This window comes from Corvus kubaryi, unplaced genomic scaffold (genome assembly GCF_017639235.1).
Source record: "Corvus kubaryi isolate FWS band 111438036 unplaced genomic scaffold, C.kubaryi_AGA036_p1.0 133, whole genome shotgun sequence".
Classification (NCBI taxonomy): domain Eukaryota; kingdom Metazoa; phylum Chordata; class Aves; order Passeriformes; family Corvidae; genus Corvus; species Corvus kubaryi.
Window position 1 is genome coordinate 35144006 of NW_024580667.1, and position 27623 is coordinate 35171628.

The 27623-nt window shown below is 35.2% G+C and overlaps 1 protein-coding gene across 22 annotated transcripts in view; it reads left to right on the top strand.

The window, feature by feature from the left end:
- Nucleotides 1-27623, top strand: part of DOCK9 (dedicator of cytokinesis 9) — a 116882-nt gene that overhangs the window by 64184 nt on the left and 25075 nt on the right. For 12 of the 22 annotated variants that reach the window (XM_042043310.1, XM_042043328.1, XM_042043366.1 and 9 more), the window contains exons 11-36: nucleotides 35-175; nucleotides 552-752; nucleotides 883-1005; nucleotides 3365-3447; nucleotides 3891-4013; nucleotides 5741-5820; nucleotides 5905-6092; nucleotides 6215-6280; nucleotides 6816-6908; nucleotides 7170-7293; nucleotides 7683-7804; nucleotides 9164-9250; nucleotides 9854-9943; nucleotides 11221-11336; nucleotides 11470-11539; nucleotides 11679-11804; nucleotides 11934-12005; nucleotides 14323-14469; nucleotides 15168-15251; nucleotides 15858-15969; nucleotides 18797-18975; nucleotides 19731-19847; nucleotides 20529-20649; nucleotides 21257-21390; nucleotides 24479-24593; nucleotides 26190-26256. In XM_042043310.1, the coding sequence (XP_041899244.1) occupies nucleotides 35-175; nucleotides 552-752; nucleotides 883-1005; nucleotides 3365-3447; nucleotides 3891-4013; nucleotides 5741-5820; nucleotides 5905-6092; nucleotides 6215-6280; nucleotides 6816-6908; nucleotides 7170-7293; nucleotides 7683-7804; nucleotides 9164-9250; nucleotides 9854-9943; nucleotides 11221-11336; nucleotides 11470-11539; nucleotides 11679-11804; nucleotides 11934-12005; nucleotides 14323-14469; nucleotides 15168-15251; nucleotides 15858-15969; nucleotides 18797-18975; nucleotides 19731-19847; nucleotides 20529-20649; nucleotides 21257-21390; nucleotides 24479-24593; nucleotides 26190-26256 (2981 nt within the window). Of the gene's footprint in view, nucleotides 1-34; nucleotides 176-551; nucleotides 753-882; nucleotides 1006-3364; nucleotides 3448-3890; nucleotides 4014-5740; nucleotides 5821-5904; nucleotides 6093-6214; nucleotides 6281-6815; nucleotides 6909-7169; nucleotides 7294-7682; nucleotides 7805-9163; nucleotides 9251-9853; nucleotides 9944-11220; nucleotides 11337-11469; nucleotides 11540-11678; nucleotides 11805-11933; nucleotides 12006-14322; nucleotides 14470-15167; nucleotides 15252-15857; nucleotides 15970-18796; nucleotides 18976-19730; nucleotides 19848-20528; nucleotides 20650-21256; nucleotides 21391-21867; nucleotides 21907-22033; nucleotides 22208-24478; nucleotides 24594-26189; nucleotides 26257-27623 lie in introns of all 22 variants that reach the window. The other 10 variants (XM_042043205.1, XM_042043243.1, XM_042043168.1 and 7 more) reach the window with 3 other exon arrangements.

Sequence of the window (27623 nt, forward strand, 5' to 3'; positions counted from 1 at the left end):
AACTTACCTTAATTTTTCTTTTGTCTTTTTAAAGAAACTTGACTTTTCTAGTATTGAACCAGAAGTGAAGCCATTTGAAGAGAAATTTGGAAAAAAAATTCTTGTAAGGTGTAATGATTTATCTTTTAATTTGCAAAGCTGCATCGCAGAAAATGAAGAAGGACCAACAACAAATGTAAATAACGAATCTAATTACTTTCTGTTAATTCAGAAATGAATGTCTTAATATTTGATTGGCACTATCCTTAATGGCAGGGATTCCTTGCTGTGATTGAGAAATTTATATTATGGGGGTTTTTACTCTTTTAAATCAAAATGAAAGCCTAAATCCTACAAAAAGTAACTTTGCTGCTAATATTTTTGTTGGATGGTGGAGAGAGAAGTTTTTCTTTAACTGTCTTTTACATCTTGTCCGTAATACCTAGGGTGATGGCCATATGTGTTTATGAAAATGTGACTTATCTTTTTATACACATTTTTGCAGTGATCTAGGTGCCAGCACTGATAATTGATTCCTTTTCTTTTCTTTTTTTTTTTTTTTAAATGTCTAGGTAGAACCTTTCTTTGTCACATTGTCACTATTTGATATTAAAAACAACAGGAAGATTTCAGCAGATTTCCATGTTGATTTGAACCACGCCTCAGTAAGGCACATGCTGTCCAGTGCATCTCAACAAATGATGAATGGCAGTGGTGATAGTTTACACAGAATTCAGGACATTCATGAAACTGTGTTGCAATATCCAAAGCAGGTAAGAACTAGTAACCTGAAGAACTAGTAGGATTTTGGATACAAGTTTCCTACGTTATTTCATTGGCTTTCTTTTATGTGATGTAATATGTGCATTTTCCTTCTATATTTATCTCTCATTTTATTTCTAGGGAATATTCTCAGTCACATGTCCTCATACTGACATTTTCCTTGTGGCTAGAATAGAAAAGGTATTACAGGGAAGTATTACACATTGTGCTGAACCATATATGAAAAGTTCAGATTCATCAAAGGTATGTTATTTTCTTCTGTGGTATGAAAAAAATGCTGAGGCAAACCAGATTGATTTCAAATTAATCAATATAAATCAAAATCTTAGTTGTTTTATAGTAAATTCATATAACTGGGTGATTTGATGTAGTATGTTATAATTATTTTCAGTAACTATTATTACATTATCGATAAAAGAACGTTTCATTGGAAACATTTATTTCACTTTTTATAATTGTGACAATGTAATTTTTATAATGTCTTTAAGTAAACTGTTTTGACAAAAGAATACTGGACTTCAGTGTAAAAGTTGAGTTGAAAATGGTGAAACAGTGAAATATTAAATATAGATCATAAATTAACCGTATGTCTCTCTTAGTTAATGCATCTTAGTGTAACATTGTTGACATTTTTTTTTTTCTCACTTTTTGGTGACAATAGTTTACTGTAACCTTATCTGCACACTTGCTGGCTTTTTCCTCCAGAACCACTGAGATGATTAAGCTTCTGGTTTTATCTATAAAATGCTTTGCAGATTTGATAGAACCCGAAATCACTTCTGGAAATAATCCACTGGAACATCTTAAGTTTCCAGGAATCTAGGATGACGTAACATTTTGATGTTCTCTGAAACACATCTACAGAAGTTTTGTTACTTGCTTCTTCTCGTTTGCCAGTGAAGAAGTAGAGGCTTAATTTTGTTGATTTACAGTTATGCTTAAGTAGCTGGACCAGCATACAGGAGAAAAGTGTTTTTGTAAGCAGTGTCAGCCAGCTACTGTTGACGTTCTGCCTGTTTCCAGCTAAGAAGAAACAGTTAACTTTCAGTCTTTGCAGAGCAACAGTGTTCTTTCTTACAAATTTGATTCTGGCAAAGCTACATGTGAAAAACCATGTATTTTTCACTTGGTCTTAATATAGATCAGCCTACTGATTTGTTTTTCCAGGAATGCTTGAGTTGGTTTTTTTTCTCCCCCAGCTATTGTTGGAAAACAGCAGCTTTGTATTTTAGGAGTCCGGTTTTGATGTTGACGGTTACTGAGTTAAAATAAACCTGAACTGAGTGGGTGATTTTGGTGTGCTTGGGCCTGAGCCATGGGGGAAAGTTAAGTAAGCCCAAGTGTTCCCATATTTGATGCCAAGTTCTAGACTTGTAGTTGCCTTGTACGATGGGAGTAGACAATAGGAATGCTCATGGTTACATTAACTTATGCTTTCTGGTGTTCAATTGCTTATGGTTTTAGACAAATGAATGCTTAGTTTGAATTTTTCTTCTGTTCTGGTTCTCAGGGACTGCACTGTATTAATCTGAAACAAAATAGAACAGTACCAGCTGTATAGGCCTCCATGTGGGTCAGTGTAGGGAGTGAGTTCCAGTTCCCTGCAAAATTACTACTCTGGACGAGAAAAAAGGAAAATGGAAGCAGCAAATTCTATAGCCAAAAAATCACTTTTTCTCCCCTTAAATGTTGGAATACTTACCAAGGTTTTATGTTTCCGAGTGCTATTTCCCCCTTATTACAGGAAAGGGTAATGGGGAGTCCACTCAAACACATGAGCAGAATCAGCTCTTTATAATATCTACAGCACAGATCAGGGTTAATACTCAGGGAGTTTTACTCTGTAGGTGGCTTTGCCTCTGGCAAATAGTTTTGCCCTGTGTGGACACACAGGAAAAGCTGATTTCTGGAAAAGAGAAGCCCAAGTGGTTCAGCTTAGTGTTGAACATCTCAAACCAGTGCTTTTCTAGCTCTGATTGTTGTCTGTGTTTGTTCTATATAATGGAGTTTTTTGTTCATTTAAAAGTTAACAAAATCAAGAATTTAAACTTTTAATGTAAACAATGTTGCAATGCCCTTACATAGGGTTGTCCATGTGATCTTCATACAACTCTTCCCCACAGTTTGTGTGTATTTGTAATACAAATATTGCAGGGTATGGTACTACTTATTGTGCAGGAATGTGTTTTGGTACACAGGGTGAGAGGTGGATATTGGCAGGGGAGCAAGTGAGAGAGGAATTGTTGGGGTTTCTTTTTTGTAGTTGGAGTTTTGTTTTAAAAAACAGTTGAATTTTGCTCTAACTTTCCATCTATATTCTGTATATAATAATATTTCTCTTGCTTAATTAAGTATTTTGTATCAGAAGTGTAGGAGGGTCTGTTTTCACCCACGAAATACTGTGAAATCAGCAGGCTGTGCTTAACCTGAAATGAATCATTAAGAGGCATTATCAGTTGTCTTTCCCCTCACATACTTAGGATCAATCTTTAATCTTCTAAAGAAGATTTTCTAATTGATATCAGTGTCAATATGTGGGGTTTTTTCTTGTGTACTAATGGTTCAGAAAAACGTAGCTTTTCAAATCTTATGTCCCTTGCAGGTTGCACAGAAAGTTTTGAAGAATGCTAAGCAGGCATGCCAGAGATTAGGTCAATATAGAATGCCTTTTGCCTGGGCAGCTCGGTGAGGACAAATCTCGTCAATCTGTATTTTTTTCCTAACTTTTCTCTAACATGGTTTTTTGCATCTCCCATCTTGTAAAACTTAATGTGCTATTTAAATTATTTCTTGTTTTGCTTTCAATTAACCAAAGATTTGCAACAAACTTACCCTTCAGCTCTGTAGTAGGAAAAAAGTTATAAAGATCCATTACATTATTATTCAAACTATTAATATTGCCAGCTGTTTTCTGTTGCCAATATTTTTTATGTTATTAAGAATGCCATGGTTCACACTTTTTTGTTAGACTGAGCTATTTATATGCTAAACTCACCTACAATGGCAAGAATATTTAGTGCTTAATATGAAGGATGATGCAGTATATTCTGATTTGTAATAAAGAAATTTCCTGAAATGAATTTCAACACTTTCATAAACTCAGCTGAAAGCAAGATTTTTACTTTCAGGACATTGTTTAAAGATGCCTCAGGAACCCTGGACAAAAATGCAAGATTTTCTGCTCTCTTCAGACAAGACAGTAATAAGCTCTCAAATGAAGACATGTTGAAATTGTTAGCAGATTTCAGGAAGTAAGTCTGATTTCCCCACTTGAAAAAACAAAAACAAACCGACCTGAAACCCCTCACTCCTAACCCTAACCACAGCATATTTTTTATGGTCTTGAACTGGAACATTTAATATTTTGATATATGTATATATATATGTGTCTTTCACATCAAATAGAGAATCTGTATAAATATAATCAAGGCCTTCAAACAAGCTACAGATTTTTCTTTTACAGTGTTTGGGGGCTACAAGCAGAACTGAAGTATTATCCCACACGTAACATGCAATCAGCATCATATTCTGAAGTATCTCTGTGCTAGGAGTTATGTTTGCACAATACGCTCTTCTGTTTCTCAAAGGAAAACAAGTATGAGCATAAATCATCTGTTCCCTGACCTTGGACAGGGGATGCTGGCTCTCAGGGAAAGGGATTCAAGCAAGTCTCCAGTCCACCTTCCTTGAAAATGCGCATGTCCCAGCATGGCTAAATAACAGAACTTTGGTTATGTTTTTTTTTTAACAAAGTATTCTTAAAGACTTCATCAGTTTGTGTGCAAGGCTTAAGAGTATATTACTGATAGATGACCATGTTCATGAAATCATTAATCCCCTTACTAAATAGGATGTAAAATAATAGAGCTATCTCTGCTGCTTTGCAAAGAAGTTTCCACTTCTGTTACAGTACACTTAGCAGGAGTGGTACTAACTTGAACAGTCACTAAGCACAAAGGCACAGGTTATAGTTTCTTTTTTCTTGCTTACCAAATCTGATAAGGGGATGAGGTTTGTAATAGATATTTTAGCTCAGTTTTAGGAAGTGGCTGAAGGTTTCACTGAACTTTACATAGCAGTGAAATTGCTCTGCGTACTGATACTCCTTGCCCTAAGTGCTATTACTGGAATTGAAACGAACAGTAAATTGTCCTGCCCCACCACTTTGTGAGTTAAGGAAGTGCTTTTGGGTATTTTAGCATCCTGTTTGTGGAACCATGTACAGTATTTCACAGCAATTACAGTAAGAAAGTGGTTCTAATGTCTAAGGCATATCTATTGGAATTAGAAGCCTGACTCCAGCCATAAGTTTGTTTCATAGCATGGGATTGTATTTTGGGAAAACTTTGCATCCACTTGCTGTGCAATAATTTAAAAAAATCGTGCTGCTGACTATCTTTACTAATAAAGGGTTCTGCATGGTTTGGCCATGGAAAATACTTGTACTTCATGTTTCTGAAATAGCAGCGACAAGATAACATCTATAGTTGGTGGGTTTTGCAGGGTGAATTGTTAGTCTAGAAAAAGGAGGAGGTTGGAACTTGTTGATTTCTCTTCCCCCGGGTTTATCCTACCACCATGAATGCTTATCAGTGGCCACTGAGATTTAGAAAACTTACTTACAGTTCCCTCTTTGCTGCAAATGAAAGTGATTTACTACATGGCAGACAAAACTTGCCTTGGACAAAGTGTTTCATTTTGATTTAAAGAAGAAAAAACGTGTGTTTTTCCATGATCTTTGACACACTGGTGTATTGAGTCTTTTTTTTTCCCCTAAGAATTTAAAGGAAGAGAAAACTGTGTATCTAGGCAAAAAGCAAGACCAGATCAGTCATGCACCCTCAAACCACCTTTCCTCTCATACTCCTATTTCAGGATATTACTTTTGCCTCTGTTTCCTATTATCTGTTTTGCTTGCATCTGATTTGCATGTAGCCTGACTGAGGTGGTTTTGTTTTATTTTTTTTCCTTCCTACAGACCTGAAAAGATGGCCAAACTTCCTGTTATTTTAGGAAATCTGGATGTTACAATTGACAATGTGTCACCAGATTTTCCAAGTAAGTGTTAACAAACACTGTTAAATGGACATTCAGGCTTTTTCCTCTTCAGTGCTTTATTTGTTTTTTTCAATGTATTTTCAGATTATGTTAACTCATCATACATTCCCATGAAACAGTTTGAAAACAGTATCAAGACACTAACAGCATTTGAAATAGAGGAGTTTGTTCCCTGTATACCAAAATGCACTCAGCCTTTTACCATCTACAACAATCATCTTTATGTTTATCCAAAGCACTTAAAATATGACAGTCAAAAGACTTTTGCAAAGGTGAGTATAGGAAAACTGTACCTTCTTCTTTCTTGGGGTTGGTTAAGATTGTTTATGTATTTATATCTGTGATGATCCTTATGATTAATTGCTTGGGTTTATGTTTTTAACAACTGCTTTAGGCCAGAAATATTGCAGTGTGCATTGAGTTCAAGGATTCTGATGAGGAGGATTCTTTGCCTTTGAAGGTCAGTCTTTTCATTTTTGTGGCTGATAGAAGTAAATAGTGAGCAGTTAGCTAAGTAACACAGTAGTACTGGATTAACTAATCTAGTTTGGGATGGTGGCTTGAGAGTGACTTCTGGATGGCTTGCTTGTTTCTGATTTAAGGTATTTCTAAAGAGTCCTCAGAGCATTTAGTGTCTTTAATATTTCTTTACTAAAATTCCAAGAATAAACTTGTTGCAAACGAGGGTAGCTTATGCCTGCTCCCCAGTAAGTTAAAACATTAAAGCTTTAGATCAATTTCAGAGCCAACCTCCATTTTTATGAGCTATCACAGTGTATAAAAGTTGCCTGGAAGAACAGAAGTAGAGAAATGTAGAGACATCCAAAGTGAAATCACAGTGTCAGCTCTACTGCACAGCAGGCAAGACTACACATCATGTAAAGAAACCAAGTTAAAGACAAGTTAAAATATTTCAAATTCTGAAACGTCCAAAGCTGAGAGTAAAAAAGGGTCACAGAGTCTTTTTGTTCTTTTTTCCTTGTCTCTATTCATAGTGTATCTATGGTAGGCCTGGTGGACCAGTATTTACTAGAAGTGCATTTGCTGCTGTTCTGCATCACCATCAAAACCCAGAGTTTTATGATGAGGTAAGCTGCCTTTCTGAGGTAACTTCTACCAGATCAGGTACTATGTGAGTTTCAAAATACAAGAAAATATTAGAGGATGGCAAAATTCTCAGTTAAATCAGGTCACCTTTCTAAGGACGTTTTAAAAGTAAGTTTTGTGTGTTTGTTTTGTGGCCTTACTTCAAATAACATGCAACCTAGAAAAGCTTTTCAAATGTAGAACTAGTAAAACATGTCAGTGCTCTAGCTGAAAACTTCTACAGAGATTTCTTTGCCTTTCAGATTAAAATAGAATTGCCCACTCAGTTACATGAAAAGCACCATTTGTTGTTCACCTTCTACCATGTCAGCTGTGATAATTCAAGCAAAGGGAGTACAAAGAAGAAAGATGTTGTTGAAACTCAAGGTTTGCACACTAATGCTTTACTTTCAGTAATCGCTAGGGAAATTTTTTGAAGTATGCTTAAACTGGAAACCCATGATTTTTGTGATCCATATAATGCTTTCTAATTACATAGTGCTGACTGAAAGATTTAATAAAATATTTCTTCTAATTTAAATGTTTCAAATCATGGTTTAGAACGTCCATCAAATGTATGGTGTTTCTCAAAATCAGTGACAATTACTTTGCATTTTCAATGTTTTGTAGTTATTTCAGTTCAAATTATTTGGCCTTTACAGTAATATTTTTTGTTTCATGAATTACATGTCAGAATTATTTGGTAAGACTTTTGTTGTAAGGGTTTATGATAAGTTTCATAATACTTAAAATTACCTGCCTTTCATATTCTATAGTTGGGTATTCTTGGCTTCCTCTGATAAAAGATGGAAGAGTGGTCACCAATGAGCAACAAATCCCAGTGTCAGCAAATCTTCCATCAGGCTATCTTAGTTATCAAGAAGTGGGTGTTGGAAAGGTATGTTGCTGAAAATGGCTCTAATCTTAAAAAAAAAAACCAGTGTAGAGAGAAGGTTTGGTTGTGATTCCCCAGCCTGCTGATAAGATTTAAGTAATTTTCTAGTAGAATTTATTTTCTTTTCTGGTTGAAATGGAGTGCTTAGCAAAAGTTAGATGTCTGACTTAGAGGAAACAAACAAACTCAAAGAGAAATGGGAGACAAAAAAAAATGTATTAGGGCAGGTTGATTCAAATTCTTGTAAAAGTCAGAAAGTTACATTGTTACATACTTCTGTTGTTATTTAGCTGATATACTTAAGAAATGTTTAGGTTTCATTCTCTATAGTAATAGTTAACTAGAAGTTAACAGTAATTTTTAAACATTTAAAATTATTTGGATTTTATGAAGGTATGCAAATAATCTGAAGTCCTTTACTAAATTTTTTTTAGCATTTCATGCTGTCTCCTTTCAGTAAGTCTTTTATTCCTGAACAAGTCTTATTCTCACATCTTGATTTTTGTGATCTCTATACTTCACAAGTTAAATTTATGGTTGTATTTTTCAAAGCAGAAAGCTTGCATAATTGTAGTAATAAAAATCATACCAAGGAGGATACAAAATGAAAATGTGATAGGGAATTTGACAAAGAGATTGAAATGCAGAGACAAAATTGACTACTTTTGGAGGAAGAGACCTAAAATTAACAGCAAGATGTGCTGCTCTCCTCCTGTTCTACCACCTGTTCTTTTTTAAACTCTGCTGTAAGCTTTCCAACCATCGTCTCCTTCACATCTTTCATCTTCTCACGTTGTAGGTGTATTCTTTATGCCTCTGCTGTTCGTCTCTGCTCATGCCCATGCACAGAAGGTTAGGACCAATATGACTAGTTGTAGATTTAGCAATAAAATCTCCCTAACTGTCTGTCAGGGTCAGCATTCTCATTCTCAGTTCTGTGGAAATGGGACGAGAAGGAAGGACTGGGTGCTACCTGTCAGTGACAAGTTTTAAACCTTATGAGTATCTGTGGAAATTCTTGTGTTATTTTTCTGAGAAAATAGTAAACATTTCTCTCTAGTCAGAAGTTTCTTTGCAGAGTTTTAGGGGAAACACAGAATCTGTGATGCACAGAGAATCAATTTTGTTAGCCATCAAGGAAAATACTGTGGGACTTTTAAAAAACATTTTAAGCTTCATAAATGCTTTTGGTAATATTGCCTGCATAATTTTCCTTTTTTATGACTTTATTCATTGCACACATTTCTTCAACCTGTTTTTTTCTTTTTGAAAGAAGTGTTGTTAATGGTACTGTAAACTAATTGTTTTGCTTTAATATACTGCTTACATTAGTTTACTTTTCCCCCTCATGTGTGTGTGCAGCATTCCGGTCCTGAAATTAAATGGGTAGATGGAGGCAAACAACTGTTAAAAATATCCACTCATCTGGTGTCAACTGTGTATACACAGGTGAGTTACAAAACCAATTAAATTAGAGAACGTTTTAGGAAAAATGTATGTTTATAATATGTATATACAATATATGGGAAGATTCTTAAACTCAGTGTGTTCATCTCTTTTTTTGTCTCTTGGGCTTTTCTCATGGTCTCTTTCTTTTACATCAGATGTGAAAAACAGAAGATCTTAAGTGGAAGCTATTCAAAATATGAGCCTTTTGTCTCCTGTCATCCATTCCAGTCTGAATTTTCCAGTTAGTTGAGAGGTCATAGTTGTCTAAAAGCTGTTTACTGGCGTGTCTGCAAAGCAATGAGTCCTGCTAGACCTGTTCATAAAAAACATTATGATTGGTTGGGATAATTAAGTATGCTGTTTTCTGCATGTCAGTTGGATGCAAATATAGGTGGCATTTTGTATAACAGGTATTCAAAATACACTGGAAATTTCATTTAAAAAAATAAGACTAAATAAGTCTTCAGAACAGTGCACTTCAACTCTTATTTTTGAGAATTGAATCTGTGGACAAACATATGTATTTATACATATAAATATTTTAAATGGATTATAGAGAGTAAAGTTAGATATTGTTTAATTTATTCTTTTTGTCTTTGACAGGACCAGCACTTGCATAATTTTTTTCAGTACTGTCAGAAAACAGAGTCCGGAGCTCGTGCACTGGGAACTGATCTTGTAAAATATCTTAAGGTATAAAATGGCAGTGAATAACAGATTATATAATTTATTTATGCTTTTCCAAAACCTAGGAGCTTCAGACATTTTATAGGTCTCATTTTTCAGTGTGAGAATTGGTACTGTGACTATGACTCGTATTAATGGAATATGCTGTGGAAAAAACCCACAAAGATACTTTCTGCCTTAAATAAATTTTCAATTGCAATGTAAGGGGAAACTACAAAGAAATAATGAGACAGTATTGGTCAGCCTTATGAGTGGTAATTTCAAAACACTAATGGCTTAGTTTGTCAAAGTAATCAAATTGAACTGTGTATGGAGAGTGTAAGGAATCATGACTCTTAATTTTTCTAAAATTTTGCTTAGAAGGTCATCATTGTCATGTCTTCAGTTCTCTTTGAGGATTAGCTCAATAGAGTGCTCGGTTTCCACTTCAATTTTTTCTGACACAGATCACATAGGAAGAAAGATCATTTTGTCTCCTGAATAGTGTGGATGTGCAGGCAAACAGTCAAAGACAAGACAGCTGCTTAACACTTAACACTAAATAGAAATGTTTGACATGTGTTATCTGCATGCACGTTAAGCAAATACACTCCCTTTTGTCAAATTCCCTTTGATTCCAGGGAATTTTGTGGCATAAAACTTTGTAGGATGAATTTTGTACACTGCCTTTTCTGTTAGGGTGGTTATGTCTGTAATATCTTTTGCACGTGATGGAATGCAAAGGCATATCAGGAAGAAGTTGTTGTTAATAGTTCACTCTCCAATTTCCAGCATTAAGTGGTTAGGGATTTTATTTCATCCTGGGTTTTAACATAGTTGCTAGTTTATTGTTTAGCAGCTAACTAGTATAATTAGTATTGCACTTAATCACAGGTAAGAAATCTGCATGTTTTTGCGTTTGCTAAATGTCTGCATTGGTGGCTGAAACAGCAAAATATACCAATGTCAGTGTCAGCGTGCTGTTGGGCACAGGGGCAGACTTTTCACTGAATCATTACCTAGAGTGCATTTCAACAAAAAAGTACAAAAAAGTGCTTCTAAAATGCTGTTAATAACACCTGATTTGTATCCCTATTTACTTTAATGTAGAAAACATTTACTAAATATTTATATTGGGAAATATCCTCAGTCGCTTTCTATACTGGATTTTTGGTAAGAAACACCAAATTGTGCAAGCAGCATGTATTTTTGGAAAAAGACTTGCAATAAATGTTATTGTTTCAGAATTCATGGTTTAAATGCAGTCGATTCACAGGAGTGACAGTATTACTGCTTTCTTTTAGAGCCTTCATGCTATGGAAGGCCATGTGATGATAGCTTTCCTGCCAACTGTTCTAAACCAGTTGTTCAGAGTTCTCACTAGAGCAACTCAAGAGGAAGTTGCAGTCAACGTGACAAGGTAAGGAATTTTAAGTGGTTCATAGAGCCTATATGATGTCTGGGCTATCACATAAATCTGTAACTGAGTAGTGTTTTTGCTGTTGCAATCACAGCTTTCTTTTTGGTTTACTTGTTTTCTGATTTCTGTTTAGGGTTATTATCCATATTGTTGCTCAGTGTCATGAAGAAGGCTTGGATAGCTACCTGAGATCCTATGTCAAGGTAGGTTAAAGTAAATTGAATGTTCCCTTCTTTTATTTCCCTAAGAAAGAGTGTATTTAAATTCAGTTGCATCTATTTAATTTCAATTATTTCGTATTATGCCATAGTTTCATATTAAATTCTGGTTTTCCTCCCCAAGTATGCATATAAAGCAGAACCCTATGTTGCTTCTGAATATAAGACAGTACATGAAGAGTTGACAAAATCAATGACAACAATTTTAAAGCCATCTGCTGACTTCCTTACAAGTAACAAGCTGCTTAAGGTATGTGTTGAACTGTACTTTTTACTGCGTGTTCATATCTAGTCATAACTGAAGAACAGGAACTAAGTGTATTGAAATAGTTGTTGAAGGCATGTGGCAATCTTACTGAATGTTTTCTTTTCTCTACAGTATTCATGGTTTTTCTTTGAAGTTCTGATAAAATCAATGGCTCAACATTTGATAGAAAACTCTAAAGTGAAGGTATGTCAACTCTGGCAAAAAATATATTCAAAGGAAGATTTATATTGTCTCTTCTTTCTCCAATAATTTATTTTTATTGCATGTTAAAAAATATATATATGTGGTTTTGATATGTAAATAGTAACCTTTTTGTAAGAAAAAGAGAGAAGGAAAGCAGCAGGAGAAATCAGCTGAAATATTAGAAAAAACTACAGGGCTAGATTGAACATTAATATAAAAGAACAGAAATGCCTTAAAATCCATATAGTAGAGCAGTCTGTGTAAATCATCAGACTCTCTAATAGGAAGTTGTAATTCTTGTGGTACAAAGAAGTTGGGAGCAGTAGATAACAGTGGACTTGGATGTAAGCACTATCTGAAAACATGTGGGCTTTTTCCTGAGTAGTACAGTAACTGTGATAAAAAATGATCCTGAGAACAGTGAGTCATGAAATTTACAGTTTTCTGTATGTAGTAAGAAGTATCAATATTTAATTTTGTGTTATTTCCTATGCTGGAAGGAGAATGCTAAAATTTTAGAAATGCATTTTTCTACAAGCTTAGCCTGTAAGCAGTGGTTTTTGCACTGGTGACAACTTCTTAGTTTGTTTACTTTTGGATTGAAACAAGTCCTGAAAGTTTCAAGTATACAACTTAGTCTCAGCTGAGTAACATATCAGGTTGTTGTGATAGTGTTATCACTATTTTCACTGTGTATTTAGAATATATCTGGAAGTCTGAAGTACAGGAGAAAAAAAACAGTTGTACAATGATCAGGAAAAAAGCTTTGTAGTACTGCACTTAGTATTCTGTGATCAGTAGAGTTTGAATCCCAGTTCAGCTAACCTCATTGTCACCTTCTCTGTAATGTGAAAGAGAGGGGAGCAGACAGAACTTACTCTAGTTTGCAAATATTCCCACCCTGAACGCTGTGTCTTGATTTACAAGCCCCTTAAATATAAAATAAATTATTTAGCTAGATTTTTTTCTGTCTTACTAGATAATGTAATAAATGCAACATGCACTCAGATATTTCCTGCTTATGAGATCTGATAAAAAGATGCATTTCTCTATGCAGCAAAATTATTTCTATAGCAAGAATTATGTTTAATTACTGTTCAACAAAGACTGAGCTACGAGGGCATTGTAGGACACGGGTACACCCACAAACACAATCTTTAGTTCTTATTTGTTATTTCATGGATGAGTAGTGTTTATATTTATAAAAGGATCCTTTTCAGCCTTACTGTCTATTTTTTCATTTTTTTAAAACTAGAGCTGGAGGTTTTGGAGCAAAATTCAAACACAAAGGGAGCAAATTATGTAATCATTGATTTATGCAGGGCCTCGATAGTGACTTGTTCTGTCTAGGAGTGTTGCATTTAATGTCATTCAGAGAACTATTTAAATAAAAGTACTTAGACCACATGGATGTTTTGATTTCAGTTTTCAAAGAGAAAAGACAGAATGACCATACAATTGAAACAATTTTTGTCAATGTTGTCAGTCTCACACCATATGTCATTAAGTCCCTTCAGACAAGAGGCAGAACCTTTGGTAAAGGTTGTAAGAGGCAGAGAAATAAAAGAGACTCTGCAGTGCCAAAATGCTGAAGAGCACTTACTGACCAATATTGGTCAGACTGTGGAGATTCATTGATGAAGGTAATACAGGTGGTGAGTGGAAAGAAGGAAATTATGAAAGAAGAGGAAATCTTTTAAGCCAATTGGCAAACTACCAAAAAGTAAGAGAAAAGAGTTCTGATTGCGGAAACTTAAAAACACAGAGAGTAAGATTCTGAAGCCTGAAGAACTGGGATTTTGAAGTTCCTGAGGATTAAGAGAAAGAAAGAAGCATGGATGACAATTTCTTCAATGGTGAAAGGCAAAGGAGTTATTACCAAGATAGTTGAAGAACAGCAAAAACTGGGTTTTTTTTCAAGACAGAAAAGACTGTCTGATAATGCAGTTATTATATGTGAATCAGCTGGTGTCTGCTTTGGAAAGGAAGATGGGTAAAATTAAGAGATTCCCTCTTATTCTTAAACTTGTGTTGTTTATTGCAGTATAGAACAATATCAATGCATTATACTTAGAAGCTTTTATACATGTGGTTTGGTCATCAAAGACTGCCTTGCTTGAATTTCAGTAATAGATGCTAGTGGATGTTATAATATTTTCTTTTAAACAAATGCTCCTTTTCCCCCTAGAAAATGAGAAGGTTTGAAAACTGTTTCCTCTCTCCCTGCCAGATTATCTATATGTTATCTAAAGTAATTTTTCTGATATATTCTAGTGTTATAAACTATATTAAATATTGCATCTGAATTCATTTCTAGCTGTTAAGAAACCAGAGATTCTCTGCCTCCTTTCATCATGCAGTGGAAACGGTTGTTAATATGCTAATGCCACACATCACTCAGAAGTACAGAGACAATCCAGAGGCTTCAAAAAATGCAAACCATAGCCTTGCTGCCTTTATAAAAGTAGGTACACAAGAGATTTGGACTCTCTGGTTATTCTTTCAATAATATTGCTTCTGCGTGGATTTTAGAGAATCTTAAAGCCAACTCATATAAAGCTGAATATGCATAATGCCTTTTAAATATGATTTTATGTCCACATTAAAATGCATTGAAGTATAATTTGCATCTTCTGTAATCAAGATGACATCCATTCAGAAATTTGGTATTTTAAGAAATTAATTTATATTTTAGTCAAAATGTATTTTGAATTTTTTTTTTTCCTTTAAGAGTATCATCTGGGTTGCCTGCAAATCCTGGAAAAGTTTTCAGTAGTGCTTCATTTGCATGCATTTTATGTAGACAGACTTTCAGTGTCTTTCATTTTTCAGCCAATAATATCTCCAAGGGAGAAAAAAGGATGGGAAATAAAATGGTAGATAAAACTTCTAGTGGCATGACATTTTAATTTCTGTCAAGATAGGGTTCTTTTCAAACTGCTTTTTATTTGTGATTTGTTTAAGTTCAGCACTCTTAAGGGAAAATTTGGTATTCATTTATGTACACATATATTTAGTTTGCTTGTTTTATTGATTTTTATATTCAAACTGAAATGTCAATAATGTGTTTGGAAAATAAACTTATTAAATACAGAAATATAGTTACTGAATGTGGACACAGTAGTAAATCAATTCTATCTTGGTTTTATTTGTTCTCCCCAGAGGTGCTTCACTTTTATGGATAGAGGCTTTGTTTTCAAGCAAATCAATAACTACATCAGCTGCTTTGCCCCAGGAGATCCAAAGGTACTCAGTGTTTTTAAACAAGCTATTTTTAAGTGTTGTCTCTTCTTGATACACGAGGATAGAGTCCTGCATTAAGTCTTCAGACATTTCCCCGGTTACGTTAGATGTCTCTGCTCTGTGCCTAGAGCATTTTTTTTCCATCAATCCACTTTTTCATATTTTGATTCCCATCTTCTGGTGCAATACCACCCTAGAGCATGTGAATCACAACAGTGGTGGGTTGGGGGGTGCAGCACTAAGCAGAAATTTTATGCATGAGTGCGTGAAGTCTCAAGTTAGAAGACTTGATATTGAATTAAGCTACACTTACTGGAGTGATGATAGCAGGTATCAGATGGCAAAGAATTTCTGCTGTGTGTCCAAACTTTTCTTACATCAATACATAATAGGGTAGTAAACTTTGGACAATGGGAACAGGCAATAGAACCAGTTGTTAAGTACGAGTTATTCTGGATTTATTTTGTGCTGACATGTGGAACTTTGACAGGTCTATATCCATCATAGTGCAAGACTGACATGAATCAGATGCTCTTGTGTTAGAAAGTTGTTTTTAATATATTATTCAAATCACTGCACGGTTGTTTAATTTATACTTTATTTTTGCAGACTCTTTTTGAATTCAAATTTGAATTTCTTCGTGTAGTCTGCAATCATGAGCACTACATACCTTTGAATCTACCAATGCCGTTTGGAAAAGGCAGAGTTCAGAGATACCAAGGTAAATTCTTCCAAAGTAGTGTATGGCATATTTCTTATATGTCAGCTTTTTATTATTAGATGTGTACGTTGTGTAACTCATCAGGTCTGTGAGATGATGGAAAGCTTGAAATTGTTAAATAGACGTCTAAAGTTTTAATCCTTTCATTGAAAGTTAAAGGAAGTGTTTAGTCAGCAGAGTAGTCTTTCCAAAGAAAGACATGGTAAATTACATCCTTTACTCTGCCTCCCTTTCCTGCTATGTTATACTAAGTTTGCTTTTTTTTTCTTCCATGAGTTAGCTTTTAATTCACTAGCTGTGGAAGCCTGCAACACTCCTGTAGGAAGGTGTGCGGGGTGAGACTTGGGGTGCTTTTTACTTCTTTTCATATATCCATTCAGATTTAAAGGGACTTGATTAGGTCTGTAGCCCAGTTTCCTGCTTTGATCATGCCAGGCCTTCCTTTTTCTAGATGAAACAAGCTCAGTTCCCCCCGTTTCTTCTGACGGGACATGTGCTCCAGCCTTTTAAGTACCTTAGTGGTTCTTCACTGAACTCACTCCAGAATTGTCATGTACTAGGAGGCCCAAACACCACACACAGTATTACAGATATGTCTAAGCAATGCCAAGTAAAGGGGAATAAACACTTGCCTGGATATCCTGGCTATGACCTTGCTGATAGAGCCCAGTATGCTGATAGCCTTCACTGCTGCCAGGGTGCCTTGATAACTCCTGTTGAAGCTACAGTCCATCTTGACCACTAGGTGTTTTTCATCAGAGCTAATCCCAAGCTAGTCCTTCCACAGCTGGTGCCATTGCAGGAAGTTTGTCCATCCCAGGTGCAGAGTTTTGCATTTTTCCTAGTGGAATTTAATTGCCATTTCTGTAGAATCTAGATTATTCTGAAATGCAGCTCTGCCCTTTGAGCATATGGATTGTGCCCATCCACAAGCTTCATGAGGGTATACTCCGTCTCCTTGTTCAGGTCATTGATGAAGTAGTATTAGGTAGGATAGTCCTTGGGAAAATCCTCTTGCAGCTGTCTCCAAGTAGGGTACAAACCGTTAACCTCCAGCCTTTGAGCCCAGTGATCCTGGTAGCTATTTTTCACTTTTGGGTGTCTCTTCACCTAGACTGAAACGTCCCAGTTTGGATACAATGACCATGTTGACATTGGCTATTCTCCCCTTAAAACAAACAGATTTACCAGTCTTAAAACATGATTTGCCCTGGGTAAATTTTGCCCATTCCCAGTCACACTCTTCTTCACTTGCTGAAAAATGGCTTCACCATGGCTTAACAAAGGTGATAGTGAGTGATCTTCCAATGGTATCAGTTAACTCTCTCAGCATCTCATCTGGTGGTGTGGATTTGCATGACTGGAGGTCTCTCAGGAGATCCCTGACCTGATCCTTATGCACTGGTGATAATTCTCTTTCTTGAAGATAGTGTCTGGACTGTTAAGGCCTGGGAATCATGGCAGCGAAGGATAAAGTAACAAAGTTACGGAGTACTTCAGCCTTACCCAAGCCCACTGTCTCTAAATCACAGCTCCCATTTAGCAAATACCCCGTGTTTTCCTTATTTGGTGGTTTAATGCTAATGCCGTGGTAAAACATCTTGTTGCTCTTGATATCCATTACCAGTTTCAGCTGCAGCTGAGCTTTGGCTTTCCTGGCACTCTCCCTGAATACTTGATCAATGCTTCTATATTCCTCTTTTGTAGCTTGTTCTGGCTTCCACTTTGTGAGTCTTTTTTTGTGTGTGTGTGTAGGGGCTCAGTCATGAAAGTCCTGTGTAGCCCAGTTGGGTTCCTGGTACATCCAGCCTTGTGCCAAAACAAGTAATATGTTAACTATTGCATTTGTGGCTGTGAAGACACATTAATTTCTTCCAGGCACTGAACTACAGCAGAAATCACTAAACAGAGGCAAGGCGGGTGCTTTCACAAGTAACAAGTAAACCTGCCTAACATATTTTTGTAGAATAGGTTAATTTTTTTCTGAAATACTTATTCAGCAGACTCTGCCATGTTAGTAAAGTTGAGTATAACTAATTAACACTTTCATCATGGTTGAACAAGATATAGCAAGATTTGAGACCACAAGCTAAACAGCTGCTTAGAACTTCTTTCTGTCTTTGGCTTTTCAGCCTTTGGGAGTGTCTTGGATAATAATACTGCATAAATATTTTCATAGAAAAGAGACTATGAGCTGTTGGCTTAGGGAACCTAAAAAAGCAGCAAAACCGGAGAAGACAGTGTTTGTGATTGCACAATAAAGAACAGTGTAAAATGCTGCTCCCTGGGAACTAGGAGTTCAGCCAGGAAAGAAGACCTTTATCAGAAGTGTTTCTGGCTCTGTTTTGCTGTGTTGAGCAAAAGATATCTCAGGTGATGTGGTTGGCTCTTAAGTGAGTTACAAGAAAGCCTGTAGAATGTCTGTATAATGTCTGTGCTGCCTCAGATATGCTTCTTTCTGACTTAAGGGATTCCCTTACTGAGAGTTCTTTGGAAAATGAAACTGCTTTGAGATTAGTATCTGGTTTTTGATTACTGTATTGAGCAATGACAGTGAACATGAGAAACTCTTGTATACCTCCTCAGCTGACACTGTAAATATATAGACATTCTAATAATGAGCCCTTCAAGCTGAAGTTTCTCTTAAGATGTCATAAATCCAATACATAAATGAACTGGATTCTTTTATTACACAAAAAGTACTTTGAAGAGGGACCAGATTGACTTTGCTGTGTCTGGTGTGCTGTGTTTTACTTCAGCCCTAAGTTGATTGATAAATTGATTAAATAAAACCATTCCTTATGTGGAACTTGTATTTTACTTCCAGACCTTCACCTGGACTATTCATTAACTGATGAATTCTGTAAAAATCACTTCTTGGTTGGACTGCTTCTAAGGGAGGTGGGCAATGCCTTACAAGAGTTCAGAGATGTGCGGCAGATTGCCATTAGTGTGCTCAAGAATTTGATGATAAAGCATTCTTTTGATGATAGATACGCTACCAGGGTAAGTGTATTGCTATGCTAGTAGTACAAAATAATGGAGATTAGGTGTGCACACATGCAGAAAGTTTTTTTCTTTCACAGACCAAACCCTTGTTAATTTGCAGCAAAACTATTTCTGCTCAGACTGTGGTGAAAATTGTATCAAAATCAATCTTCAAATTCCGTCTTCTTACTGAATGAAATGACAAAGCACCTTTTAATATATTCATATGTGGGTTGGCGTTTCAGCATAGTGTAATCTAACTGCTGTGCTTAAAGTAATTAGATTTTTACAAGTGTGTTTTAAGCTCTTCATTTCATTAAATAGTAGCTCTTAATATTTGGCAGATGTCCTCCCATCATCTATTATTTGTGAAATGAGTATAAGAAAACTACAATTCATGGTGGTAAATTTTGAGTGATTTTTAATTTTCTGGCTTTTTTTAACATTGGTGGTGCTGTGGAGAAGCAAAAAAAATTGTAATGGAAGGTATCATTAATTTATCAAGCTAACATAATATTAATTTACTTGTTTAGTCTTAGCTGAAATCACATCAATTGAGACAGTAAATAAAATTTACCAAGTTTCTATAAATTGGAATTAAATACAGTGATCACTGCCTTTGCCATTTATGAAGTTGTGAATTGTGGGCTCTGGCTTGGAAAATATTTATTAAGTGCTTTTTTTTTTGTAATTTAGGAGTGAATAGGTTAAAACTAATTGGTGATTAAAAATTAAAACTGTAATTTTTAAATGAACTGTTAAACTCTATTTAGGGCCATCAAGCAAGAATAGCCACTATGTATTTGCCACTCTTTGGTCTGCTCATAGAAAATGTTCAGCGGATCAATGTGAAAGATGTGTCTCCATTTCCTGTTAACCCTTCCAGCAATGTGAGTGACAATTTCTGTTTGGTATTCTGAATTGTTTTTATAATAATTTATTGGTAACATATATATGAAACACTGCATACTCCTGTCAAAGAAGGAGCTTTATAAGGTTCAGAATTCTTCAAGTCAGTCCAATATTGAAACAAATGGACCACAAAAAGATTGTTAATTTCTAGAAATTAGAGAAGAATTTAACCCTAAAGGAGAGTGATTTTGAAAGAGCTGTAGTGCAGGAGAATTAATTAATATGTGATTGGTGAAGGTTATATATTGATATGGTTGCACACAATTATTGAATCTAAGATTTAATTATTCATGAATTTTACTTTTGTCTGTATCTTGTTGTGTTCCGTGTGATATTAAGAAAAAAATTCTCCAAAACGCTTCCAACAAGAGAAATATTTGGGTGTTTGAAATAAAAGTCTTCTTGAAATATCTGTTTTATAGTGTTTGAAATTCAGTTGAATACTCATTTCTTCAATGTTTCCTGAGGTGTCTTAAGTTTTAGGGTATCCCAAGCCTGTGCAAATATGTGAACATCTCATTCCATTCTTTTGAGCATATTTAATAGAAATTAAAATTTAAGGAAGAAGTACATAACAAATATTTCTCTAGAAGATGTGCCATATTCACTAAGTCCATAATGCAGGAAAATAATCACATTTTCCTCTCTTTTCCAAACAGAGTACAAAGGATGATGCACAGATTTTGCCAACTGCAAGTCAGTTAGTAACACCACAAAAATCAGGAAATACACTGGATAACAATCTTCCTAAAGATCTATTTGGTGTTATCTCTGGCATTGGTAAGCACATCAAAAAAGTAAAATAAAATAATTAAAGAGCAGCTGGTTTAATTTTTCATTAGTTGCCAGAAATAAATGCAGTGTGTCCAACTTTGGTTGCTTTCTGCATGTACAGTGGAATGTTACTGCTTCTTTCATCAACAGAACCTAATGGAGTCAAGTGCTGAGCATGGGTCAGATTTCAGTCTGTGCATGCAATCTGTCTTTTGGGATCTTTTGGGGTTTGCTCTTCTATATGAAAATAAAGCTATTTTCTGGAGAAGGGCTGCTTTTTTCCCTGTCAAAGGTGATAGTAAAGAGACAAAAAATGGGAAAGGATTTTATTTAAATAGACATGCTTCTTCATGAAAGTGTGTATGTATTGCTACATATGTTTTTTATGCGTGTATCTACATAGTTGTACATAGGTCTGTGTGTATGTACTTACATATATACTTTGCTGAAATTCTAGAGTAAGTTTGTCTTCATTAAAAGTAACTAAATGGAATTATTTGCCTTCTTAAAAAATATATGGGGGTTTTAAAGGTCTGATTAAACTGTGGCATGACTTTTATGTATTGTTTGAGATTTTTATATTGTTTGGGTTTGTGGTTTGTTTTTTTTTTAGCTTCTCCATACACCACATCAACTCCAAATATTAACAGTGTGAGGAGTGCTGACTCAAGAGGCTCTCTTATAAGTACAGACTCAGGAAACAGTCTCCCAGAAAGACACAGTGACAAGAGCAATTCCCTTGACAAGGTAAAAAGAAAAACAAACCAAATAAACCCCAAAAGTGTATTCCTAAAATTTCATCCTAAGTCTCATAGGAGTTAACTTGTCTGATCTCTGTGAATGGGCTTTCTAGAATAACTTTAAAGCAGTATTTTATATAAGTCTTTCTTTTGCAATATAGTTATCCTGTGAACTCCTTTTGCATTGCATTTATTGAGCTGTTTCACTGAAAATGCAAACAGATTTTCAGTTTAGAGACATAAGCAAGCAGTTGTTTTTTCCTTTGCTACAGAAAGGCACTAGATGAAGTGTATCAAATTTTGTTTGAGAGGACTGAATTCTAGTTAGAGCAGCTTGTTAGATTCTGTGGAGAGCATCACTCCATCACTTTCTATGCACAATATACTTAGCATTTTTAAAATGTTGAAACAATAGTTGTTGTGCTTTCTCTGGGTGATTTCTTTTATGTTAGTTTGACTTTTTCTAAATCATTTCACTTTAAAGCTGTTACAAATTGGGAGCTCTGCCTGCAGTAGCTATGAGGTATTCAGTCCTGTCTTTCTAGAGTTTGTGTCGATACTGATCAACGTTTCATTTTCTTAGCTCTTGTTGTGCAAGTCACAGCATGTTAACTTTTTCCCCTTGACTCTGACATGCCTTCGTGTGGCAGAGAGAGAAGCTTCTCAGAAGGCACTCTGCTCATGCTTTGCGCCCAAATGGAGAAGAAGAAGAAAATTCTCACCCTCCAAAGAAAAACCGTGTTACTATGGATTTTTCACTTCTGACAATCCCAGCTTTGCCAGAGAAAATTTTGCATACTACTTTCTCTCTTCAGTTACAAGAAGTATCTGGTTTTTGTGCTTGGTATAGTTAAGCTTCTGAGTGAAGTGTGTGGTCAGTAGTTTTGCCGCTTCTTTGCAACAGTTGAATCTCAAACACAATATATGCAATTTAACCATGTAAAATATGTTTAAATGTCAAACCTGGAGCACATGCACATGATCTAGTTTAAGTATAAAAAATCCAATCAGTTTAAATATCTGCAGAATTTGAGTCTTGGGGTCTTTAATAGAACTAAAAGATCATCTTTGTTATTGACCAAGGTAATAAAGAAATATCTTGGTATACACTGTTGCTAAATGGCAATGCTCTCATCTATTACTTAGTTGTCATGTTGTTAATTACTAATGTGTAGTGATTTCACCGAGTAAAAGGGTTTTCAAAGGAGTCAACATCCTTTGAAAATTCTGCTCTGGTCTGCCAATTTAGGTAACACAGGATGTATGTTTTGCATGCTGTTAATATTTTCCCCAAATACTTAGTCCTGGCTTCTTATTTGTTGCTTTCTGAACTTTCTTTCTAGTAGATCAGTTGTTCAGTGCATGTTATCTCCAAGTTTTTGCTTATTGCTTGATATCATTAGTGGGGAGCCATGTTTTTGTTCTAATTTTCTTTCAGAGTAATCTGTAGCATTATGCTTGTGGAATCAGAATAGACTGGAAGTATATCAGTTTCCATTTCAATATGTGCATGCTTTATAGGTTATTGACATTTTTAACATTTTAAAAATTTAGCATTGTTTAACATTGACATTTTAAACTAAGCTTCTGAGTAGCTATAGTCCAAGTTTTATCCATGTAGATGTTCAACAGTCTTAGTGGGAATATTATCTAGTGCTCTCAGCAGTTTCTGAAAGTCTAGGAAACTCAAATTCTGTTTCTGCTCTGTCACCCATTAATTGCCTGAGCTGTTATAGTATCCAAAAAGCTGTAGAGTAGCACCTCCTTGTTCACCAGAGATATTTCAAAGATAAACAGTTTTTGAGGTCTTTAGAATCTGCAGTAATCAGGCTCATAGAGGTGTCCACGTCCTCCTAAATTACAGTAACTTCTGGCTGGTATTCATCATAGTTTCACATTCAGTTTCACTGTGTGTCCATTCAATGCCTAGTATGTGAGTTACACATTTACTAGTATCAAATTTGCACAGATTGTTTTAGGACAGCAATTCTTTAATGCAACATAATGCATTGAAGGGCTCAGCAGTCAATGGTTGTGATTGCTGTGAAATGTTCCTTCATGATTAGTATGTCTCCTGCTTTCAGTTAGGAGTATTCTAGGAAGGGTTGTTCTACCCTTGAGGTACTGTCACTTTTTGCTTCGTTTGTGAAACCAAGTGCTTTTCTCCCTTGAGTCTACCTTTGTATTTGTGAAATTTTTTTATAGTGAGAGTTGTACAGATCAATTATACCAGACTGTTGACTTTACAGAAAAGTTATTAAATGCCTGGTTTATTTTCTATTTGCATAAGTGGCATATTGGATGTGAGAATTAGGCACTATAAAGGGCATAATTTATACTTTAAACAAATGTTTATATAGTATATCTATAAAAGCTTCAGACTGAGGATTTTGTAACATTAGACTGTGTGAAAATTACTTTTTTACAAGTAAGTCTTTGCCCAAAGTTCAGTTTATATATTTTTACAGTTTTCATTTTTCCATTTTGTTTGTTGGACACATTTTGAAAGACCAATTGCAGTTTTTTTCTTTTTGGACAGATGATAGTATTGTAGATTGCTGATAAACTTCCCAGAAGTGTAGGAATTACATTAAAAAATGAAAGAGGGAGAGGGTTTGGCTTTTGTTTGGGTTTGTTTGTTTGTATGTTGGGGGAGGAGGGGAGGACAAGAGCAAGTTACTTAGTGGTAGTTAATCTTCCAGAGTGCATGCTATTGCCCTTCATGTATGTTTTTCTTGAGGTTCAAGTATTCAATCTAAGTAGAAGGGACAGGCTTGATTTCTACAATGTGGGCATCTAGGTAAAATTACCTTGATTAATAATCACTCTTAGGTGACTTTTCCTCCTGCTTCTCCTTCTGGGGGGAAAAAAATTATACCTAGAAGGAATTAAAACCAAACAAAGGCAAAGAGGGTTAATTTGGTATACTTCATGTGTGTAATGTGTGTTTTAGTGACCTGTCTCTACATGAAACATTTTTGTCTCCATTCTGAGATCTTTCTTCTGTTGCAGGAATTATTAAAGCAATTGAAAACAATTTAGTTTATTATCAGTTTAAGAACTCTTTAGCCACAATGTATCTGTTTGCTTTTCAGAACCAACAGAGCAGCACTTTAGGAAGTTCTGTTGTTCGATATGACAAACTTGACCAAGCGGAGATCAAAAGTCTGCTCATGTGTTTCCTTCATATTTTAAGAAGCATGTCAGATGGTAGGTAATTCCTCCTGCTTTTTATAAATTCAAAGTAATGTGCTGGATTTATTCCTGTTATATCATTAACTTTTTGAAATCAGCAGAATATTTGAAGTGTAGGTACCATGCTGTGCTGCATTTTACAAATATGTGTGATGGCTCAAATAAATAATCTGACTGAAACCTTGTAAGCATTATTTAGTCAAAGTGTGAGGCCAACTAAAGGACATTTTAAGAAAGTGAGTATTTGTGCACGATTGTACAGTTTGGTTTGGAAAACAGGTGAAGAATAATTCGTTGTTCTGTAGAAGTGTCTTGGGCTAGTTCATTCCTCCATTCTGCAGAACTTGCTGTGTGACAAGGAACTAAATTATTTGATTTCTGTATATATTTCCATTTATGGAATATGGGGATATTAGTGCTTCTTCTTTCTCTTGGGATGTTGGTGAGATGATCCATTGAGTTTTTGAGAGTCATATTCTCCTGCAGAAGGTTACAGAGGTATAGAAATACTGCATGAACGGCACATCTTACTTGTTTATTGGGATCATAACATCTTGGAATCATCCCTCTCTGTGATTAATATTTTTTAAAAAGTCCAAGTCCCTTTCGGTAAAGACATTGACTTCCTCAGTTTGCGGTGTCAAAAATAGTTAATTTATTCTCTGTGCCTACTTAGTTGTTAATTTTTAAAATTCAAGTTTATATAGTACATGAAGTCTAATTTGTTACACCACGTAATCAACAATGAGTATTGGAAGGTTAGTAAGTATTCAATATCCAATCACTCCATTACATTTTTATGTAATTGCATTGATTTTATTGTATATGTTTGTATTACAAGCAATAATAAAACCCAAAAACAGCTTTTTCACTATTTTACACTTTGAAATATGTAAAAAGTCATCATAATTTCATGGATATTCAAGTTTAAGTTTACATAACCACAGTGGGTATTTTTTTGGTCTCAATTCTGGAACACAAGTGTCAAATAAACTTTTTCATACATCTTTGTAATAACTTTGACTTCATTACCTAATTTTGAACATTTTTACCTAGAGACCAGGGGACAGAAACCAGGTCTTGGCTACTTAACTACAAGCTTTGTAGAACATACATAGCCATGCTAGAAAACTGTGCACATAAAGAAAAAGTGGAACGTGTTTACTACTATCTGTAGTAAAATACTGTAATTTAGAAAAAGAAGAAAATAATAATTTAATTTAAAAAAAAATGTTGGGACCAATCTGTAAAGAAGCAGGATATAGGACTAACAGTCTGAAATACTGTAAAGTCTTAAATTGTTATAGGGCTATAGGCACTACAGACTACACAACTATTACTATCTAAACTATGAAATTGGATGGGAATATTAAGGATTAATTAATTAACATCATATTGCAGAAACTCATCTGGAGAATTGATATGTGCATTTGTATAATCAGCTTTAAGGAAAGCTTCAAATAGTAATTGTTATCTGTACCCCATAAGCCATTTCTAGATTTTCTGAATCGTCATTATCTGAAAACTAAGAACTGATGTTAACTCTTCTATTTAATATTTTTGTGTGTTTGCTGCCTTTAATCTGTGTTTTAATATTTTTCATTTTCCTAGATGCGTTGTTTACATATTGGAACAAGGCTACAAAATCTGAACTCATGGACTTTTTCACTATTACAGAGTAAGTTTTTGTTGTGCTTGTCATGCAACTGTATGTTTTGCTGTTCTGTTAACAACATGAGTGTGGATATAAGCATGTGTAAATGGTTTTGTTTTGGTTTTTTTTTTTTAATAATACTGTCCTGGTCTGTTCAGAAGTCCTGAATTCGATGTCCACAATTGCATGTCTGTCCAATTCAATGATAGTCTCTGGAATTAGGCTATACAGAAAGGATCTCAGGAAGTTCTTGAACAAGTAGTGCTCAGAGTATTGCAGTGCTCATGAAAGAGGAACCAATTGTCTTGCTACCTTTCTGCATTAAATTCCATCTTGCAACATCAGCTGTTAAATAGCAAATATATGGTTGCATAGCAAAATTGATAGAATTGCATAACTTCAGAACCATGCTCCTAGCATTCCTCATGTGTCATCTGCTGTTCTCTAAGGGAAGAGATACAGGATGGGTCCACCATTTGTTATCATCAGCTTATACTGCATCTGAAAAACTTAAAAGCTAAAAGACAAGAAGATACCAGAAAGGGGAATTGAGGTTATTCTGTGCTCAGAATGACAGGTATGGGGAAGACAAACACCATTCTGACTTTGCAGTTTGGAGATAGCTAAGTTGCTTGAGGTCTCAGTAAAAAATGGAGCTGAGTTGAAGAGACAGAAAGGCAGTCTTTCCCCTCATTCTCAACTGGCATGGGGAAGAGAGAGCCTGAAAACTGGCTTTCATTTTGGCTTTACACTTTAAAGAAGAACTTTTAACATCTTACTGGAGGAGCAAGGGATGTTGCATTGTGTTTTGTATTACTGGAGTAAATACTTACAGTATGAAAAGAGTAAAATAAAATCCGTATTACAGCCTCCACTCACACCACTTCTCTTGATTTGAAAATATGACTTCTAGTTAATTAGTCATTAGTGTTGTGCACTTACCAGTAGTATAGATTACTTTTAATGAAAAATGTTCGTTGTTAATTTGTCTTCGTCATCATCTTGTTATAAAAGCATATTCCCTTTTGAAGATAGTTCTTTCAGAAACTGTGTTGTTATCCTGGAAGCTGGAGACCTTAAATAAAACCCAACAAAACAAAAAACAGCCAATCTGTAACCGAGTGGGTTTAGGCCAGGGTGGGGGGGAAGCGAAATGTTTTGCTCTTATTTTGAGCACTTACACACAATTTACAGAATTTGTGTAAATAGGCAATGTCTGGTTATCTCTTTGCGTCCCTCCTTCGTGTTACTTGCCCTGGCTTGTTGTCCATTTGTAGATAACTGTGACTGTGAGCCTCACGTCACATCATGAAATCTCACCTGTGAGAGTTGAGGCTAAACACTTCTTCTCTAAGTATTTAAAATGTGTACAAGATGGAGCACTTGAAGCT